Source organism: Mixophyes fleayi, chromosome 1, assembly GCF_038048845.1.
Source record: "Mixophyes fleayi isolate aMixFle1 chromosome 1, aMixFle1.hap1, whole genome shotgun sequence".
Lineage (NCBI taxonomy): Eukaryota > Metazoa > Chordata > Amphibia > Anura > Limnodynastidae > Mixophyes > Mixophyes fleayi.
The window spans coordinates 167,075,806-167,097,200 of record NC_134402.1 but is presented as its reverse complement, the minus strand read 5'-3'; the positions used below and the strand labels follow the sequence as shown (position 1 = coordinate 167,097,200).

General features: G+C 40.4%; 1 protein-coding gene across 2 annotated transcripts in view; it reads left to right on the top strand.

The window, feature by feature from the left end:
- Positions 1–21,395, top strand: part of STAP1 (signal transducing adaptor family member 1) — an 80,323-nt gene that overhangs the window by 39,259 nt on the left and 19,669 nt on the right. For both annotated transcript variants that reach the window (XM_075203418.1, XM_075203408.1), the window contains exons 2-5: positions 808–876; positions 14,366–14,479; positions 14,998–15,054; positions 20,245–20,429. In XM_075203418.1, the coding sequence (XP_075059519.1) occupies positions 808–876; positions 14,366–14,479; positions 14,998–15,054; positions 20,245–20,429 (425 nt within the window). The remainder of the gene's footprint in view (positions 1–807; positions 877–14,365; positions 14,480–14,997; positions 15,055–20,244; positions 20,430–21,395) is intronic.

Sequence of the window (21,395 nt, the reverse complement as noted above, 5' to 3'; positions counted from 1 at the left end):
ATCATCATGACTGGTGCCAGCAGCTGCTTGATGCTCCTGGTCTTCTGTGTACTGCTGTGAATCCTTTTTGATTACACAGTAAAATGTGACTGCAGATTTAGAACAAGACTGGCAACCGTATTATTTCTATTTTAGCAATGACAATTAGCAATGGAGCTGTCCTGTTTGTGTGTTAGCTATATAACACAGTACAATGTGAATACAGATTTAGAACAAGACTGCCAGCCCTATTATTTTTATTTCAGCAATGACAATTGGAAATGAAGCTCTTCTGTTTCTGTGTGAGCTATAACTCAGTAGAATGTCACTGAAGACTTTAGAGAACACTGCTACCCCTCCTCTTTCTTTATAGCTATGACACTGCCCAACTGCACTAGAGACTGCCAAGAACTGGGCTACCCCTTCTGTGTGTCTCTGTGAAATGGCGCTGAATCGCCGCGGAGGGTGGTACTTATAGAATCCAAAACTTGCGTGATCCAACAACATAACGATGATGCTTTGCCTCATTTTCAATTCCAAGGGCGCGCGAAAGTACCGAGCCTACCCGGATCTGCTAAGTTCGGGTGTGCCCAGTTCTCGGAGAACAGAGCCGAGCATCTCTAATATAGACTACGTCGTATAGGTTTCCTTTTTCTACATTTCTCTAAAAAATGGAAAACTATTGTGCTAGATTCTCAAAAGATTAAAAATAAGGCAAAATAAAATGACCTATGGAATATTCTACTATTGATGCAAATCTATAGTCTTGTTTTATTTATGTTTTATTTGTTAAATATTTTATTAATGACATTTTTGCTTTGTCTGCAGGAAATTAAGTACTGGACTGAATTAAGAGGAAATAAACTTTTTCTTTACAATGATAAAAAGCAAGAAAAGGTAAGAGATCTGTTATCTACATTTACTGTGCATGCTGAGAATTAAAGATGTTTACATTTTTATATATTTTTATTTGCATGCATGTTAGCATAGATGTTAATACAATACATTATATTAATTGCCTGTTTTATATATACGTTTAAGCATAGTTGCCTACTCGCCCGGAACATCCGGGAGACTCCCAAAGTTCTGGGAGTTCCATAAAATAAGGTCACAACATATATCACAACACTATAAAACTCAAATGCCATTTATATTACATACCACTCTCATTCATTATATATAATCCATATATTCTAACATTATTTCACACAATATAATCCTCCAGAGATAAACCACAATCCCCCCAAGACTATAGTCCCTCCCAGTACACAACCCTATAGGCAGACAATGTAATACTTTTGTCACAGTTTGGTATTCTGGACTCTTGAGGGAGTGATAGTAACTGGTGTGAAGTAGGCAGATGCAGGATAAGGTACAATTAGCGATTTAATGATGCTTGAATGATCACAGAAAGTCTTGGTAATTAAGCACAAGGAACATAGGAACAGGGTGAGCAGTACCACCAGCAATGCAGCATGAGTGCATACAATATAGCAGTATAATCAGTGTATTCAAATATAGCGATAGCAGGAACAGTCCAGCAACAAAGTGGAGATGGTAATGCAGCAGGTATATGAGACCACAATGAGGCAGCACGATACAGGAGGTACAAGTAACAGTCCAGCAACAAAGTGGAGATGGTAATGCAGCAGGTATATGAGACCACAATGAGGCAGCACGATACAGGAAGTACAAGTAACAATCCAGCAACAAAGTGGAGATGGTAATGCAGCAGGTATATGAGACCACAATGAGGCAGCACAATACATGAGGTACAATTAACAGTCCAGCAACAAAGTGGAGTGGGTAAGAGCAAGCAGCTCAGATGATACAACCTGTAATAACCACTGAGCCACCGAGACAAATGTGGAGTAGATGATCTTGAGTGGTGCAGTCCATGGAGATGTAGTTTGAGCAGTATAGCCTTTGAACAGCAACACAGCAGAGGCACTGACGATCCAGGTGAGAGCACACAAAATAGGTAGGAACCTAAACAGCCAGGTAACTTGATGAACAGGCCCAGAGGAATGGGAGGAGGTGCCTTTTCAAGTTTAGAGCCAGAACCTGAGACTAATAGGAATCTTGCCAGAAACAGACAGGCGCTCAGTCTGCACATGTGCAGATCAGACTAAGGGTTTGAGGGCTGCTAATGAGGCACAGGTGAGTGTCCTAGTCTTTGTTTATGGAAGCCGAATAAGCGCCGTGTGACAGTACCCCCCCCCCCTTTAAAGGTGGGCACCGCACACTTAGGATTCGGCTTCGATGGAAACTTCTTGTGAAAGTTCTTAACCAGAAATGGAGCATGGACATCCGCAGCGCCGATCCAGGAGCGTTCCTCAGGACCAAGCCCTTTCCAGTCTACTAAATACTTTAAACCTCCTTTACAGACTCTTGAATCTAGTATTTGTTTAACCTCAAATTCTTGATCCAGATGGACTTTAGGTACTGTAGAGGAAGTACGGGTAGACGAAAAGCGGTTGATGACCAGCGGTTTCAACAAAGAGACATGAAAAGAATTGGAGATCCGAAGAGCAGCTGGTAACGATAATTTCACAGAAGCTGGATTAATGACTTTAGAAATAGTATAAGGTCCAATAAAGCGAGGAGCAAACTTCATACAAGGGGTTTTGAGACGGATATTCTTTGTAGAGAGCCATACTTTATCACCTATCTTGAAAGCAGGTGCGGCCTGACGTTTTCTATCTGCCGCAAACTTGTAACGTTTGGAAGATTTCTTAAGACAACTCCTCACTTGATTCCAGATTGACACGAATCTCCGTTGAACGAGATTAACCGCAGGAACCTGGGTGGGTGGGAGGGAGGTAAACCTGGGAAATGATGGATGAGTCCCATACACAGTAGAAAAAGGTGATGTAGAAGTTGACTCATGAAGGGCATTGTTATGCACAAATTCTGCCCAAGCTAGAAGGTCTACCCAGTCATCTTGATTGGCATTAGAGAACATTCTGAGGAAAGTTTCCAAGTCTTGATTTACACGTTCTGTCTGTCCATTAGACTGAGGATGGTAGGATGAGGAAAAATTTAACTGGATACCAAGAACTTTACATAAGGCTCGCCAAAATTTAGACACAAACTGAACTCCACGATCAGAGACGATCTCTGTGGGACAACCATGCAACCGGAATATTTCCTTGATGAAGTGTATGGCAAGGACAGATGAAGATGGAAGGCCAACAAGTGCAACGAAATGAGCCATTTTCGAAAACCGATCTACCACTACCCAGATGGTATTATACTTTTTACTAGGGGGTAGGTCGGTAATAAAGTCCATGCTCAGATGGGTCCATGGTTTGTCCGGAATGGGCAGCAGGATTAATTGTCCAGTAGGTGATTGGCGAGATGACTTATGTTGGTTACAGATCTCACAAGAAGCCACAAAGTCTTTAACATCATGATGAAGTTTTGGCCACCAATAATTGCGAGAGACCAAATCCATGGTTTTACGTACCCCAGTATGACCAGTAAAACGAGTAGAGTGGGACCAGGTCAGAAGCTTCTTTCGTAAATCAGATGGCACAAAAGTCTTCCCTGGTGGTGGTGTACTGGCTGGAGACAGAGTAGATGTTAATATACACTTGGGATCTAATATAGGACGAGGTTTTACCTCCTCGGTCTCGGTATCATAGGAAAAGGCTCGAGATAGAGCATCTGCATGTTTGTTCTTTTCTCCAGGTTTAAATGTAATTTGAATGTCAAAGCGAGAGAAGAAGAGAGACCACCTAGCTTGCCTAGGATTTAGGCATTGAGCGGATTGTAGATACAAAAGGTTTTTGTGATCCGTGAAAATTGTGACAGGGTATCTAGCTCCTTCTAGAAGAGAACGCCATTCTTCCAAAGCTATTTTAATGGCAAGTAACTCTTTATCGCCAATGGCATAATTCTTCTCTGCTGGCAAACTTCCTGGAGAAAAACGTACAAGGATGGAACTGATTAAGATGAGACTTTTGAGAAAGGACAGCCCCTACTCCAACACTTGAGGCATCAATTTCGAGGAAGAATGACTGAGACGTATCAGGTTGTTGAAAAATTGGTGCCGAAGAGAATGCTTCTTTGAGGAAATCGAAAGCCTTTAAGGCCTCTGGTGGCCAAGATTTGGGGTTGGCACCCTTCCGGGTGAGAGACACAATGGGTGCCACAATGGTGGAATATCCTTTAATAAAACGTCTGTAATAATTAGAGAATCCTAGGAAGCGTTGTACAGGCTTCAACCCCAAAGGGAGAGGCCACTCAAGTATAGCTCGTACCTTCTCTGGATCCATCTTTAATCCTGTGCCTGAGACTATGTAGCCAAGGAATGACATTTGAAGTTGTTCAAACAAGCATTTCTCTAACTTGCAAAAAAGTTGGTTCTTACGGAGTCGTGAGAGGACTTCTGCCACGTGAAGGCGATGAGAGTGAAGGTCCTGGGAGAAGATCAGGATGTCATCCAGATATACCACGACACAATCAAAGAGGAGGTCTCTGAAAATCTCGTTAACAAAGCTTTGGAACACTGCAGGGGCATTACATAAACCAAAGGGCATCACTAGGTATTCGTAGTGACCGTCACGAGTGTTAAAAGCAGTTTTCCATTCATCGCCGGTTTTAATTCTGATGAGGTTATAAGTTCCCCTAAGGTCTAGCTTTGTGAAAATCTTGGCCCCCTTTATACGGTCGAACAATTCAGTGATGAGAGGAATGGGGTATCGGTTCTTAATTGTAATAGCGTTAAGACCTCTGTAGTCAATACATGGGCGAAGAGACCCATCCTTCTTTTTAACAAAAAAGAAACCGGCCCCAGCAGGAGAAGACGAAGGTCTAATAAATCCACGTTGAAGATTCTCTTGGACATACTCAGACATGGCTTGGGTCTCTGGCAGTGATAAAGGATATACACGACCTCGCGGAGGGATTTGGTCAGGTAGAAGATCAATAGGACAATCCCATGCCCGGTGAGGAGGAAGATGTTCCGATCTGGCTTTGTCAAAGACATCCCGAAATGACAGATACTGACTTGGAAGCCAGCTGGGTAGAAGTTCAGATGAGATGCTAGTAGAGGCCAGGGGATGAACACGAGAAAGACAATTTTTAAAACAGTTTAAACTCAAAGATAGAACTTGAGAAGTGGTCCAATCCATCTGCGGAGAGTGTTGTTGGAGCCATGGTAGTCCCAGAATGATAGGACTGGTAGAAGAGGGTAAAACATGAAAGGATATCATCTCCTTATGTAATGCTCCTATTTGTAGAAGAATAGGCTGAGTGCATTTCTTAACGAGACCATTGGAGATACGAGATCCATCAATTGCAGAAATAGATACAGGATGCTCTAGGAAGGATGTGGGCAAAGACCCCTGAGACACAAGAGAAGAGGAGATAAAATTCCCAGCAGCTCCAGAATCCAATAAGGCATGAGAATGAATAAGGCCTGAAGGACCATGTAATATGACTGGAAATGAACATACTGTAGGTAATGATGATTGAGGAGAAGATTTAATATTGCCTAATTTGACTTCCCCAGAACAAATCAGGCTTTGGTATGTTCCCGATTTCTTGGGACACTTGTTAAGGATATGCCCTGGGTCGGCACAGTATATACACAACTTATTTTTAAATCTTCGGTCGCGCTCCTCCAGAGTCAAACGTGACCGTCCCAATAGCATCGGTTCCTCCTTAAGAGTTGGGGGAGGATAGCGAGCCAATGTCCTAGGTAAAGAACGATGAGGATTATCCTTCTCAGCAGCTCTCTCACAGAAATGTAGATCCACTCTGTTACACAAAGAAATTAAAGCATCTAAAGTAGCGGGTAGTTCCTGGGAGGCAAGGGCGTCCTTGATCTTATCCGATAAGCCGTGCCAAAAGGTAGCCACCAAAGCGTCATTATTCCAACATAATTCAGATGACAAGATGTGAAATGAGATAACATATTGTGCCACCAAACGTGACCCCTGGCGGAGTCTAAGGATACTTGAGGCTGCAGAGGTAACGACCGGGTTCATCAAATATTTTCCGAAATGTGGCTATGATGGCAGTACTATCAGATAGGAGAGAATCATCACGCTCCCAGAGAGGAGAGGCCCAGGCCAAGGCCTGGCCAGACAATAAAGATATTAAATAAGCAACTTTTGCCCTGTGAGTGGAAAAATTCTGAGGTTGCAATTCGAATTGGATCGAACACTGAATGAGGAAACCTCTACAGACTTTCGGATCGCCATCAAACTTAGCAGGGGAGGGAATCCGGAGGGTGACATTAGAATTACTGGATAATTCAGGTACAGGAGGTTCTGGTGCAGGAACAAGCGGAAGAAGTGTGGGTATAGCGGATTGAATAGAGTCCACTCTGGAGGCCAATGCCTGGAAGCATTGAAGGAGTTGGCGTTGACATTCATCCTGTTGTTCTACCCTATGGAGTAACAGCCGCAGAGTCTGTTTAGCCAGCGGTTCCCCAGGGGAGTCCATTATGGCCTGTTCATACTGTCACAGTTTGGTATTCTGGACTCTTGGGGGAGTGATAGTAACTGGTGTGAAGTAGGCACACTGGTAATGTCAGTTCTATATCCAGACAGCGAATAGACAACAGATGCAGGATAAGGTACAATTAGCGATTTAATGATGCTTGAATGATCACAGAAAGTCTTGGTAATTAAGCACAAGGAACATAGGAACAGGGTGAGCAGTACCACCAGCAATGCAGTATGAGTGCATACAATATAGCAGTATAATCAGTGTATTCAAATATAGCGATAGCAGGAACAGTCCAGCAACAAAGTGGAGATGGTAATGCAGCAGGTATATGAGACCACAATGAGGCAGCACGATACAGGAGGTACAAGTAACAGTCCAGCAACAAAGTGGAGATGGTAATGCAGCAGGTATATGAGACCACAATGAGGCAGCACGATACAGGAGGTACAAGTAACAGTTCAGCAACAAAGTGGAGTGGGTAAGAGCAAGCAGCTCAGATGATACAACCTGTAATAACCACTGAGCCACCAAGACAAATGTGGAGTAGATGATCTTGAGTGGTGCAGTCCATGGAGATGTAGTTTGAGCAGTATAGCCTTTGAACAGCACACAGCAGAGGTAAGTGCAGTCTGAGCAGTATAGCCTTTGAACAGCAACACAGCAGAGGCACTGACGATCCAGGTGAGAGCACACAGAATAGGTAGGAACCTAAACAGCCAGGTAACAGTATAGATAGTTGCCCATAATAGAATTCTAAAATAATATTGCCCCCTTAATCTGTTAAAATAATATTGCCCTCCTAATATAATCATACATTATTTTGCCCCCCTTAAAATATTCATAAAATTATTTTCCTCCCATACGATCATTAGTAATTTGTTTTCAATAAAAATGAATAAAGTAATAATTATTGCCTTCATAATGAATAAAAGTATTGTGCCTCCTCTAATGTTCTGAATGGTCAGAAAAAACGGCATGCAGTTATATCTGGTGGTTTTTTGGTAAAACTGCATACAGTTTGTGACTTTTCAAACTGCCCCACATCACCAGTGGTTTGAGTTTTCACCCTCCAAACGGTTGGACAGTAAACTCTATGGTTTGATGCTGAAACTAATCTCCCCCTTGTCATTCAATACTGTGTTTGATCCCAGTTGTAAAGCACTGTGGAGAATGCTGAAGATATATAAGTAAATGTTGATAATAATAATAATTAATAATGATTGGAAACTAAAAATAGTCAAAGCTAGTAACCAAATTTATAGGACCCGAAATAATATGAAAAAGGTATTTTTAACAATCAAGACAAGTTTAAATGAAATCTTATTTTCCACATCATGTTTAAATATAAAAAAACCTGTATATTCCCTCCAGGGACGGCAGGACGCAGTAAGCAGGGTAACCAAGGCTAGGGGGGGGGGGGGGATGCCTATGAGGTGCTTCCCCCGCCTGCCTTCCCCCCATGTCCGCCAGCACAAACTATTAAATAAATAAAATAAAAAACTGGCGGCATCGGTGCCCTCCTCCCCCTCCCCTCTACTTCCCTCTCACTGACAGTGTCGGGCGTCCCAACACTGTCAGTGAGGAGCGCGCAAAGAGGAGCAGCACACTAAGAGAAGAGAAGACTGAAGAGAAGTAGAGAGAAGAAAAGAAGGTCATAGATAGGTAAGTAAAGAACAGAGGGGGCGCTGGATTAAAAAAAGTAGACTATTAAAGAGTTCTAAAAATAATAATTCACTATACTACCAATCTGGGTGACATGTAGATAGTTCTGCATAGAACATGGTGCTAATATCACAAAGTTGTAACCCTCATAATATACCTGATTTGTGATAGTAACCAGCCACACAGTACTATTGTTATTTTCCACTTCATGGGAGCTAAAGTATTTGCATTTAATTTAGTGACAAAAGTGTTCACATGCAAAAATATAAGCTTACGTTGATGATATCCAGGGTCATCTGGGGGCCACCAGGCAGAGCTGACAGAACGCGGTAAATGGCGTAAGCATGGCAGGGGGGCTCCATGCCTCTGAGGCACTCCCCCTGCCTGCCATCCCCGCTTGTCCGCCGGCACAAACAAAAAAACAACAACAAAAACATTGGTGCACTCCTCCCCCTTTCCCTATGCCCCTGTTACGGTTCTTACGAGGCGACTCGGTAGATGCAGCGAATCCTAGAGGTTCATACAGCTTGGCACTACTCCAGCAGGGCGCATAGTCTAACGAGGAGACGGTGTTCACCAGCAACCGCCGCAAAGCGGTATGGGCTTAGCCGCGTCTACCTCGCAGGTCGTGGTCCCTACTAAGAGCACTGTACGGAAGCCCTTGGGAAGGCTACAGGAAATAGTATCGTAGGAGGAGAGGTCAATGCTGTAAGTAATGGCAGTGTAGATGCCGGAGATAGGCATCAGCTCTGCAGACCACTATGTGGCAGATGAGGCAGGAGATGAGCGTCAGCTCTACAGACAAAAGTAGAGTAGATTTCCGGAGATGAGTGTTAGCTCTGCAGGCCACTGCGTGGCAGATGAAGTGGATTCAGGAAGGTGAGCATCAGCTCTGCAGACCATTTATGTGGTGTAGATTTCAGGAGAGTGAGTGTCAGCTCTGCAGACAAAAGTAGAGTAGATTTCCGGAGATGAGCGTTAGCTCTGCAGGCCACTGTGTGGCAGATGAAGTAGATTCAGGAAGGTGAGCGTCAGCTCTGCAGACCACTATGTGGTGTAGATTTCAGGAGAGTGAGCGTCAGCTCTGCAGACAAAAGTAGAGAAGAAGAAAAGACTGAAGAGAAGAAGACAGAAGAAGCAGAAGAGTAGAAAATAAGGTCATAGACAGGTAAGTAAAGAAAAGAGGGGGCACTGAATTAACAAAAAACAGAGGGGGCAGCAATGTGATGCAGGGGTCAGCTATGGAGGGCACACAATGTGATAGAGGTAACAGCAATGGAGGGCGCAGAATGTGGTGAAGGAGGGGGGGACAGTGAAGATGGAGAGGGCACAGTGTGATGAGGAGGGGGCATAGTGAAGCAAATGGCATAGTGGGATGAGGTGGGGGCAGAGTGATTATGTAGGAACACAGTGTGATTATTAAGGGGCAGTGTGATAAAGATGGCACCATGGCACAGTGTGACATTGAAGGGGACACAATGTGATGAATGTGAAAAGGGAGCACAGTGGGATCATAAGGGAGCACGGTGTGATGTTGAAGGGGGTTCAGTGTGATGATTGAAAGGGCACAGTGTGCATAGACGGGACAAAAAGTATGATGAAGAAGGGGGTTCGAACAATTAATTTGCCAAAAATGTAAAATCATATTACCATGAATACATATTTATTATTCATATAGCATTTCATGTTTGCTGTTTAAAGTATTATTTGTATTACTCTCTTTAGTAAAGTTTATTATATGAATTGTTTTAAAAGAAAAAGCAGTATTGAATGAACAAATAGTTTATAAAAGAGGAGGGCGCAAACTTATTTTTTGCAGGGGGGCGCCAGACATGTTAGCACTGGCCCTGATTCTCTCCTTGTGCAAACAAACTTAGCTGACTACTTAATAAAAATAAATATCAGAAGCTTGTGCAGGCTGTTATTGTTTGATATTGGAAGGAGTGGCGAGGAGAAACATATATATGCAGATAATAACATTCACAAATATGTATGAATATATAATATGTTTAAGGAACATTTCAAAGCAAAGGATTTTTTCACAGACATTTATTTGATCAGTATGAGCTACAGGGCACATATACAAATGCTCTGTGCAACCATTTGCCAGATGGAACTGCTCGTGGTGTAAAAGTAAAAACATCACTTTAAAATTTTGCAAACTGTCATGAGGTGATGGCTAACAACTTTTTGTTGCCTTGGTGGTAAACAAAAAGTGACCCAAGGTCATCTAGCTGAAAAATGGGTATTGCCAAAACCGACTGTACGTGGTTTGTCTAATGTGGAAGTTTTACACAGCCAAACAAATATATTAATATTTTCTATTTCAAAGAGCAATAATGAAACCCAATGTATCGCCTCCTGATCCATAAGTAATGCAGAGCCTTTTTTGGTGACCAGCTTACAATACATAGTGACAGATATACTATGCAAAGAGCATTTTGGTGACTTCTTTACAAAGCAGAGAGGTTTCTAGTATATGATGTACAACATATATAGTTACCTATATACAGTAAAGACATCATTCTAGTGGCCAATATACAATACAAAGAACATTTTAGCTGACACATAAACAATACAAAGTCCATCCTAGAAAGGACTCCAGTGACCACTATACAATACTCTATTCTGGATTCCGGTGTACAATACTGACCCTATTCTGAATTCCACTATGCAATTCAGACCACCAAAAGTCTCTTGCAGCTTTATCAGACCCCTAAATATCTCTGATGGCTTTTCAGTGCAGGCAACTAAATATTTGGTAGTGCCACAATACAGACCCTCCTCAATTCTTTGGTAGTTTTACAATACAGACCCAGCCATATTCCTGGTGGTAACACAAAGCAGATCCAAGCAGCTTACTCTCATACAGTCTTGCTGTTAGAGATACAATTCTGCTGTATCAGGAAGCCATAATGACAAGTAGTGTGCTCTAAATGGTGGATAGTGCAAACCTTTTGCCAATGAGCATGTTGGGAACACCTGACACTCTGATTTGTAAATGGTAAGCACTATCCACCAAATAGTGTGCTGGGAAACAAGTACTGAATATGACAAAAGATGTCATAACCAGTAGAATGCTTCTTTTAATATATAGTTTGCAGGACCAACCCTGACCAGCAAGATTCAGTTCCATTAATTTCCTAAAATACTGCTCATTTGAGCATCATTAATAAATCATAAATGTAAGGGAATATCAGGGATGACTTTATTACATGCGACACATTTATGTGTTTGAATGCTTTTATTACATTGTGATCTGAATGCAAAACTGCACTTTTGCATAAAAATTGCTGCTCCAAAGTGCAAATTGAATCTAATTGAAAATATCATCTGACCTATATGTCCTCCAATAAAGTGTAAACAATCAAGTCCTTATTTGTGTGGGCAAGAGGCTAAGTTCACTAATTCTAATTTGTAGTTTGTGGATGAATATGTCTGGTATTGAACAAGAAACACCCCAAACTGTCCATCCATTCCCATTAAAAGGCACATGCACTACATGTCAAAATGTATGTGAACACCCAAACATCACATCCATATATGCTTGTTAAACATCTCATACCAAAACCATGGCATTAATGTGGAGTTTTTCCCCTCTATTGCTGCTATAACAGACTGCACTATTCTGGAAAGGCTTTCCAGTAGATTTAGGAACATGGTTACGAGAGCATGATGCTTACAAAGAACTGATTTTGGGCAATAAGGCCTGGCTCTCAGTCACTGTTCCAATTCATCAATGGTTTGAGGTCAGGGCACTGTGCAGGTCAGTCAACTACGACCACACCAAACGTGGGAAAACCATTTTTCCCCAAACTGTTGCCACAAACTTGGAAGTATAGGATTCTCTAAAATGTCATTATATGCTGTAGCATTAAGATTTCGCTTCACTGGAACTATGAGGCCCACACCAAACCATGAAAAACACCCCCAGACCATTATTATTCTTCCTCCTCCACCAAACTTTACTATTGGTGCGCATTCATATAGAAGCATTCTCCTGGCATCTGCCAAACCCAGAATCGTGTATCGGACTGGGCCAGACTCCAATGGCGGGGTGCTTTACAATTCCAATCAATGTTTGGCATTGCGCAAGGTGATATGAGGCTTTTGTGCAGATTTTTGGCCATAGAGCCCAATCCATGACGCTCCCCACCGACAGTTCTTGTGCTGACTTTGCTTACAGAGGAAATTTGGACCTCAGTAGTGAGTGTGGCAACCAAAGACTGACCTGTTGGAAAGGTGGCATTTCTATGACAGTACCAGGTTGAATATGTATGTAAAGTTGGCAACATTTTCCATCAAAAGGGCAGACGTAATGTGCATCTGAAAACAATATGCAATTATGATGGAGTCAGACCTATCCCAAGGTGCGTCCAGACCTGCAAAGGTCGCATATGTGCCAGGGTGATGTCCAATATGCAATTGCGTTCACAACTTTATATGCTGCCAGAGCAAGATATGTCTGTGGGGAAATTCAAAAGCAAAGCGTTTGCTGCAGAGAGTATGCCATATTTGTCAATAAAGATAGCTCATAGAAGCTCTCTCACATTCATACATTTTTGTTCTTTATATATATATCATTCCATACAAAATGTTGTGTATGAGTAGGGTACTGCCAAATCAGCAGTGTATATGATTTGGGTACTGTTTCTTACCATATCGCTTTCACAAGTAAAGGATTGTGTACATTGTGTGACGCAATTCCAATTATTCACGACCTAACACACTTCACTCAAACAATCGATTATGCGGATCTTAATTCAATGAAACACTCCCCCAATCCCTCGTATTCCAGTTTGTTATACTGCTAAATCCAAAGAGATTATCTTCTTCTATTCTATCTTGTTTCTGTGGTAAGATTAAAAAGTAAAAAAAACACTTTAGATGACAAGTATTTAAAGAACAGGTGGAATTAAAGTACAGCATGGATGGGAAGTTTTGGGCTGAAAAGAAGAGTGTGAGCAAATTTTGGGGATTGCACAGGACCTGGGATATGGTGACATGTCATCAGCTCCATGAGAAGAAGCAGGATGATAAAAAGGACATGGGATGATGATTTTTGGGTGTGAAGTTTGCTACTGTACTGTAGGTCAGTGAGTGAGGGGGGTTCAAGGCGCAAAACAGTTCATCAGTGTTGACGGGGAAAAAAACTATATGGGGCACTCATAGGCTTTTTCTCTGCTATGATCAGTGGAGAGATTACCGGTAGTTATCCAGCAGCAATTGCAACACACAGTGGACACAATAGAGTACAATACTGATCTTTTTATGTCAAAGCAGACAGGGCAGTGGTCTTGCTTCAATATCATCATGTTTTCAGTGGGCACAGAAATCCACAAGACTTGAAGGGAACGAGAATGAAGAAAGAAGATTGCTTGTCCTCGCAGTCATTCTCTGTAAGTTTCTTAATCAGTCCAGTAGGAGCAGTGCCAACCAAGTGTCCTTGAATTTGAGAATGTGGGGGGCATAAGGAGTAAAAAAAAAGTATCATGGCCAAAGTCCATATTATGTGCGAAGCGAGGGGCATTAAAGGTGGGTCAAAATTATCCCCTCATTTTGTCACAGGGAGGAGTTTAGAAAGAAGTGTGGTGGAAATGATTAAGAAAAAAAGAAAATGTTAATAGAGCAGATTCATGGTGGAGTTATGTGAGAAATGTGCAAGAATGTGGATTAGTAGGGATAGATATTGAGAGGACTGGGAGGAACAGTGGATTTTGAGTGTGACTACTAACAATTTAGGTGATAACTTAGAGGCATGCTTTAACAGACAGCCCCCAGTCTTTCCGGGCCCCTTACAGCTGTACTTGCCATACCCCCTGATAGCGGCCATTCACGCCCTTACTGTACTTTGACTATGTGCATATGCCCATTTCTCTCCTCATTCTGCCCCTGAAATCGTAGTAGTAAGGGTCCTTTGGGCTTACAGATGATTTGGACATTGTTGCATCCTCTGGCGTATGGTTTGTTTTTGGGCATGTGCATATACATTTTTATGCAAAATACGGCACATATCAGCATTTACGTGCCTTAATGAATAAGGCCCAGTATGTCTGACAAGTAACTTGCAAAATGTCCTTTTCCGCAATGAAAATCAATTTGCTTGAAACTTTGCAACAACCTTGCTAATTTCTATTTAGAATATTACTAGCTCTACTCATACATTCAGCATATGCAAGAAGTTAACAAGTTAAGTATAAATAGACATAGTTTAGAGAATATCGATGCTGTATATGTAATTGTATTGCTTTGCTTTTATTAGTTCACTGATTGCATCGACCTGCAAAGTTTGGTGTCTGTTGCAGACCAATCTTCCGCACAGAAACAATGGGCAGAAGTTATGCTGACCTTGGGGAACGAGGAAGTGCTCATAAAGGTAAGTTTAATTACATAACTCAAAGCATCACATATTTGGCCAATACATACACTTTTGTTTACTGTTTAATACACAAAAGAATATCTCTTTGTTTCTCTGCAGTGTCACGAAACAATGGCATTATTATTCATTGCAGACTTGCTTTTTACTATATCCTGACAGCATTATGTTGCATTTATAAAGACATCTTTAAAGATATGAAGGCCCTAAAATGGAGATAAACTTGTTGAATATACTCACGCTTTCAATAAATTAATTGGTATTAAACACATACTTAATGTAAGACTGCAAATGCAGTTTGTACATACGTTATACAACATAGAATAGATGCTGCTCTGTATTTCTCAGCCATCTATAGTTGGCATTATGCAGTTTTAAATTGGAATCAGTGATTATGGCATAAGATAATAAACTGAGAGATACACTAGTAATGGCAGCCGCAGATAAATAATAACAGCAAAAATACTAATATATTTTGTCAATAATTTAGTTTTTTTTACATTTTATTTATCTTACAGACTGAAACTGCAGAAGATGCTGAGGAGTGGAAGGGATTTATTCTCACTGTAGTTGAGGTACACAAGAAAATAGACTTGTATGGCATAGCACTTGTTTTGCTAACTCAAATACCTTTATATCATATCCGTTGCTCAAAAATAAGTGCACTAACTTAATAATGTTAATATACTCCATCCACCAGCCCTACTCCATGTAGGAGTATAATGGCTTTTACTGTTTTTATAATGCTAACAAAAAACCCTGTAACACAGAGGGATGAAGTAAGCCTTGTATAATGTTGTGCTGATAATTCTAAACTTTTTTGTTAAGTTCTTTTCTTGTTGCATACTAAGCAAACAATATGACATCCCATCATTTTAATAGTCCACCTGCAGATAACACAAAAGAAACAAAGTCATTGATGGAAATTTTGAGGCTCCCCACCCTCTCTTCACCATAGAACCACACATCTGCCCCTCTCTGTTTTAATTACTTTTCTTTGTCTTCTCTTTATTTATTAACTTTATTTTAAATCAGTTATATTTTTATTGAGTTTATGCATATAAACAAATTGGGCTACAATCCCCTATAATACAAAGAAATCCATACCAAAAACATACACAAAAATAACTAGCAAACTAACATATACGTGTGAGAGGTATCACAATGCTTGATAACATAACAGCCACAATAATATTTGTACTGTAGAGACCATATACTATTGCATTTCGGGACTTGAGCCATCAGATGGGTGTTTTGCAGATCCTGCTGAGATATACATATTATTAGATGTTTAGTTGTATTGTTAGTGGCCCACAGATTTATTAACCACACCCACGTCCCAGTTGTGAAAGCTGAGGTCATCTGGAGCTATCTGTGATCTTGCTATATAGACATTAGCTAGAGTGGACCGATCTCCGGCTGCTGTAGACCCATTTGTGGTATCCTCTCTGTCTAGGTCAGAAAACTGTCTCTACTTTGGATTATTTGGCATGCCTGGCAAAGAGTAACCTACTTTTGGACTTATCTAAAAGAAATTCTTTTAATTTGTTTTGAGCACACAACCACTGAGTACATGCCTCATCTGTATGACTTCTTACAAATCACAACATTTCTGTTCAAGGTCATACTCCCTTAGTCTAAAAATGTGTCACACACCGACCCCATGGACGAGTACCGGCGTTGTTACCTCTGTCTCATAAACGGTGACCATGGTATCTTGGATCCAGTGTTTTAGTCTCAGTCTTCATCTGGCTCCATTCTGTGCATGTGTCAATCATTGTTCTCTCTATAACCTTCCACACGCTCCTATTGGCCCTGGTGCTTTTGGAGTGCTATTTAAACCTCCCAGTTCCTGCTCTCTGGATCCTGTTCTTCAAGTTACTTACTCTTGTCAGGTTTGGGTTCTCCTCGTGTGACTTACCCGTGGTTGCTGTGCATCAATGCTTCAAGATCTGCTGTGTTTAATCTTTGGTGCCTTCATTGGAACTCTCGCCTTATCAGGTCTCCACTGCTGCATTCAGTGTCTCATCTACAGCTTCAGTCATTGGACTTCTCCGTTTTACTATTGCAACTCCTAACTTCACTAGGAACCTCCTTCACCTGCTGCATTGAACTACCAGCTAAAAGGATCAGCCAAGTCTTCATTATTGCTGTTTCTACTTAACTGTGGCTGTATCAGTACTCAATTGCTGTCACCTGTGTTACCACTTAAATGGATCAACCAAGCCTTTCATTATTGCTGTTTCTACTGAACTATTGCTGCAATCCAACTGTGGTGTTTGAGTTATCATTTAAACGGATCAGCTAACTCTGTTATTACTTCCGTTTCTACTGAACCGCTGCCATACCAACTATTCTTCTACCGTAGTCCTGAGTTACAACTTAAAGGGATCAACTAGTTCTTCAACATATAACTGTCATCTGCAGGTATACAGGACTCACTAAATTCTCCAGATTCTGTGACAAAATGTTTTAAATCCTGTCTTCTAGAGGTAAGGGTGCCCTTTAAAAAGACCTTAAGAGTATCCCATTTTGCAGTTCTTCTCAACGTTTGTGCATTCAAGGAGAAATAACCATGTCATTGCACAATTACAGTAGTTCAGATCACACCCCATTAGTGTTAACTATTGTCTTACAGCAGTAAGGGGGAATGGTCAGATAGGCCTGTAGGCTTATACTTATCCTAGATGAGCAAGAGTACTGGTCAGCAGGAGACAAGCACTAGGTTTATGCGGGAGAATGATACAAAGTCAAAAAACAGTTTATCAGTGCACGGATAAAGACAAAATGGCGATAGGGTCACTTTGTACCAATTCCAAACATTGTATTTTCCATATTAGATTTGACAAACCCTCAAGCTTGTTAAATGTGCAGTGTGTGTGTGGTTTAGAGAGGGACAGAGTTTTGCTACCCACCATGTGAGTCTTTACCAGGCACGCCACATCCAGGTTACATTTTTTCAACTGGGTCATTTTCATTTTATTACTTAGACCCTTGACATTGCATGAGAGCAGGTGGAGCCTGCCAACCTCAGAGCAAGCCACAGCCATTTAACTGAAATGTGAAACTGGAAATACTTAGAGAAAGCACCGCCACTAACTCGAAACTCAGTCCAGCCACCTGTGCATCCATACCTGCACACACACCCCCTGATGCAATAATAACTAAATAATACAGTAAGATAACAATATACAAGATTTTTTAAATAATGTATAGAAAATAACCCCAAATATTGATAACTTTCTCCTATCCCCAGCCCCACGCTGTACACAGACCCCAACTGTGGTATACTTTCGAAACATATTGCAATCTTATAATTTAGGAACCAAGCTGTTCCCACACTATTGGGTGACAATCCACTTTGGTTACCCCAAGTCCCAGTATCTAATGCTAGAGATGGAAAAAAGTACCGACTGATTACTTTTGATTATTGGAGCATCAGTTATTTCATATTTTCTGGTGGATCCAACAAAGAATACCCAGGAATACTTAGCTTACAAATTTTATACAATTGACCAGAAGAAAAGGCATCATTATACAGATGAGGTCTGATTGAAGAAACAGGCTCAGTCCCATTAATTAGCTCTGAAGCATGAATTATGAATCCACTCTCATTCTTACAGTTTTTGGGCCACTGTTTCTCTGCAGTGCCCAAGGTGTGTTTTTTTTCCTGTATTATTAGAGGGGGAACAAACCCTAAAATGAATGGCCCAACAGCCACTATAATAAGCTACAATACAGAATCAAAGAATTGGATATTACCCTTCAAGCCCCTTCTCTTTGAATGAGTACCACCCCCAAGCATAAGATTAAAGCCAGAACATGAAGCTGTAGTATAATTATAAAATAACACTTAGCAAGAAATTATCAATGCAAGCATAGAGGAAGGAGAATTTACAAGCAGAGAAATTATAAGCAGTATCTTTCCCGGGAACAACGTAGTATAAGGGAATTGGAAATCCCAGAGCTTCTGTTTGACCTGTATAAATTGGGTGTGATTTTTTTGCACCTCCCACGAGAAGTCTCAAAATGCACTGGGACTTGTTGCGTTGCCAGTTTTAGGATGTTACTTACATCCTTATAATGAAGGAATTTAGCAATAAAAGGTCAGAGGGGCCCCTGAGCCTGTGTTAGAATTTGTTGCACTTTTTCCACAATGAATTGAGCTGAAAATACCTATTTTCCAAATAACTGAATCATCCACTTTTCCAGAATTTCACCCCAAACCCTGAGCAGCAGTATTGCTTTAGCTTGACCTCTAGATCTGACAGTGCTTACAGGCCACCATTTGAAAGGCATAATTTACAATTTCACCGTTTATAGGTGCAGCAGTGTCCTTGAAAGCAGAGATGTAGTTAGCAGTCTTCCCACTGGCTTACTCTGTTATTTCGTGGCTTAACAGTGACAGATCTGACTGGACTTCAACAATCTTTTCTATCTGTTGCAAGGAGGGCCTAATGTAATATTTTATTCAGCCTGCAACTGAATTCCCCAGTGTATATTTGCAGGACCCACTCACTGGACTCATCCACTGCTAGGGAATATCTGGCCTCTCTGAAATAAGGAGAATTCGAGAGCACAGCAAGCAGTCAATGGTTTCATACTCCAATAGGCCAAAAGTAAGTTGCATATGTGGACAGTGTGCATATGCATTTTTTTAGAAATGAATATTGTTTAATAAAAGAAAAGTAAAAATAATGGCAGCCCCTTTGTCCACTTACTACTGTGAGACTTTAATTGAGATTTAATGGTCAAGTGACACTCAGCTTTACACCTCTTTTGATAAACTCTTTCACCCTCTCTCATGTGTGACAACATTAAATGGCTCGAAGCGGTCTCCTCCGCTTGAAACGAAAAATGTGCAAAGACCAAACTCTTGTGTTTCTATTCTTCATTTATACTAATCCTATTCTTAAAAAATATTTTGTGTTAGTAACTCATTTTGACAAACTGCCTTGATTTATAAGACTACCCAACATTCCAAAATGGGTTCTTTTTATCATGTGTCCAATTAACAAGACAAAATATGGAAGCAGGTGTACACCCTCTTCACAGTGTAGCTCTATAATCAATGGGAAGCCTGAAACTACATGCATCTGGTCATTCCATGGATTTAGCTACTCCATTGGAGCCATGCCCTGTAGGTTGACATATAACAGAAATATATGATGGTTGCATCTGAGGTTGTGGACAGTGGCACAATAGATGTAATTGATCATCTGGTCATCTTTGTAGAAGACCACACACGTGCAATAAGGGAACCAGTAACTTTTAAATCAGGGAAGCCAACTAATATTAGTCCAACATCCCGTCAAACAATTATGGACCAGTTATTTGTTTTTAAATACTATTTTTTTTTTTGAAGATCAGCATATGGCAATCATAGTAAGCCTACGGTTGAGTGTTGAACACAGAGATATGAAGGGTGACATATAGAAAAAGAGAGAATGGATTGGCTATTGAAGACTGACAAAACCTTAATGCAGTACCAACCAGAATGTTATGTATGAATATTTGCCTCTATCTCCTATTAGGAATAGGCAAAAATCACTACCAGGTGCACGTGTGATCCTTTTGTAAGATAACCTCCTACATTAACTTTAATATGCTGAAACATATTTGCATTTAAATATGTGCAGAATTACAAAATATTGTAGTATATTTGTATTTTTTAATTCTTTGTTTTGTGTTATTAGACAGATTACCATAAATGCATTTGCTGATCAATTGGATAAAGTCTAGATATCTCTCTTTCTTACCTTCAGCTGACAGTCCCGACATGCTTGACCCTATTACCTGGACAAATAATTAGGCTTAAAGAAGTTTTAGAAAGTGAATCATCAAGGAGGCAATCTCTATCTTTTGAAGAGCAAAATCCTTCACCATCTAATACATCTCCGGGTCTACCTGAAATATATACAGATGTTGTGGATACAAACACAATGCCTTTGTAAGTTGTCTCTCTTTGAAATACCTTGTGTATGAAAAATAAAGATTAACCCTCTATGTACTAGATACACCCAATACTGCGTGGACAATTTGAGGTTTGCTTGCTTGTTAAATATAGCTACAATGGTAACACTGATAAAGCGGTGGCAATACAGATATACACCATTCTTTCAGGGCTTATTTATTAGATTGGCAGAAACTGTGAAAATGAATCCACGTGAAAATCCTGTGGTTGGTCCTTATACCATTTACCAAAAGGTGTTGGTTGGGTTAAAGGCAATTCTGCAGACCTGGTTTTTAAAAATCCAAACAAAGTTGGAAAGGTATTCAGATATTCCTTTATATAGTTGACAATTAGATCACCAATTATCCCAGCATATATTAGCAATGATGCAGTATATTAATTATGTTCAAAAAGTGATGACCATGTAAGTAAAATATTTAAGATAAAACTGCCCTTCCATCAACTATCAAAATGGCCCTGCCCAATGTCTGTATTCAGGGAATGCTGACCCTCATCCCTTCTTTATAAATTGTAGTAGGATTGTCACTCCCTATAATTAAGCCAAGATTTAATGTACATATATAATACGGAGGTGCTACTACTAAACTGAATTAAATAAAAGAGTAAGAGACAGAGTTTGCTACTGTAGTGCACTATACAATCTCACATTAATAGCGAATATTTTGAAGGTTGTTCATCTCTTTTTGCATACATAAAAACAACTTTATTACATATGAAATAAAATTAGGTTATTTAAAATCAGCGAAATAATAAAAAATTGGAATGTGAAAATGAATGTGATAGTTAAACTGATTGAACCTTCATCTCCTATTTATTATGATCTTAATATCTATCTAAATTGAGAAGGTATTAGATTTCTCCTTCTTTTGCCTATGCTTTTCTATTTCTCTATTCTTATATTCAGTGAGTCTTGAATCTGTACTTTATATCATATGCAGAAAT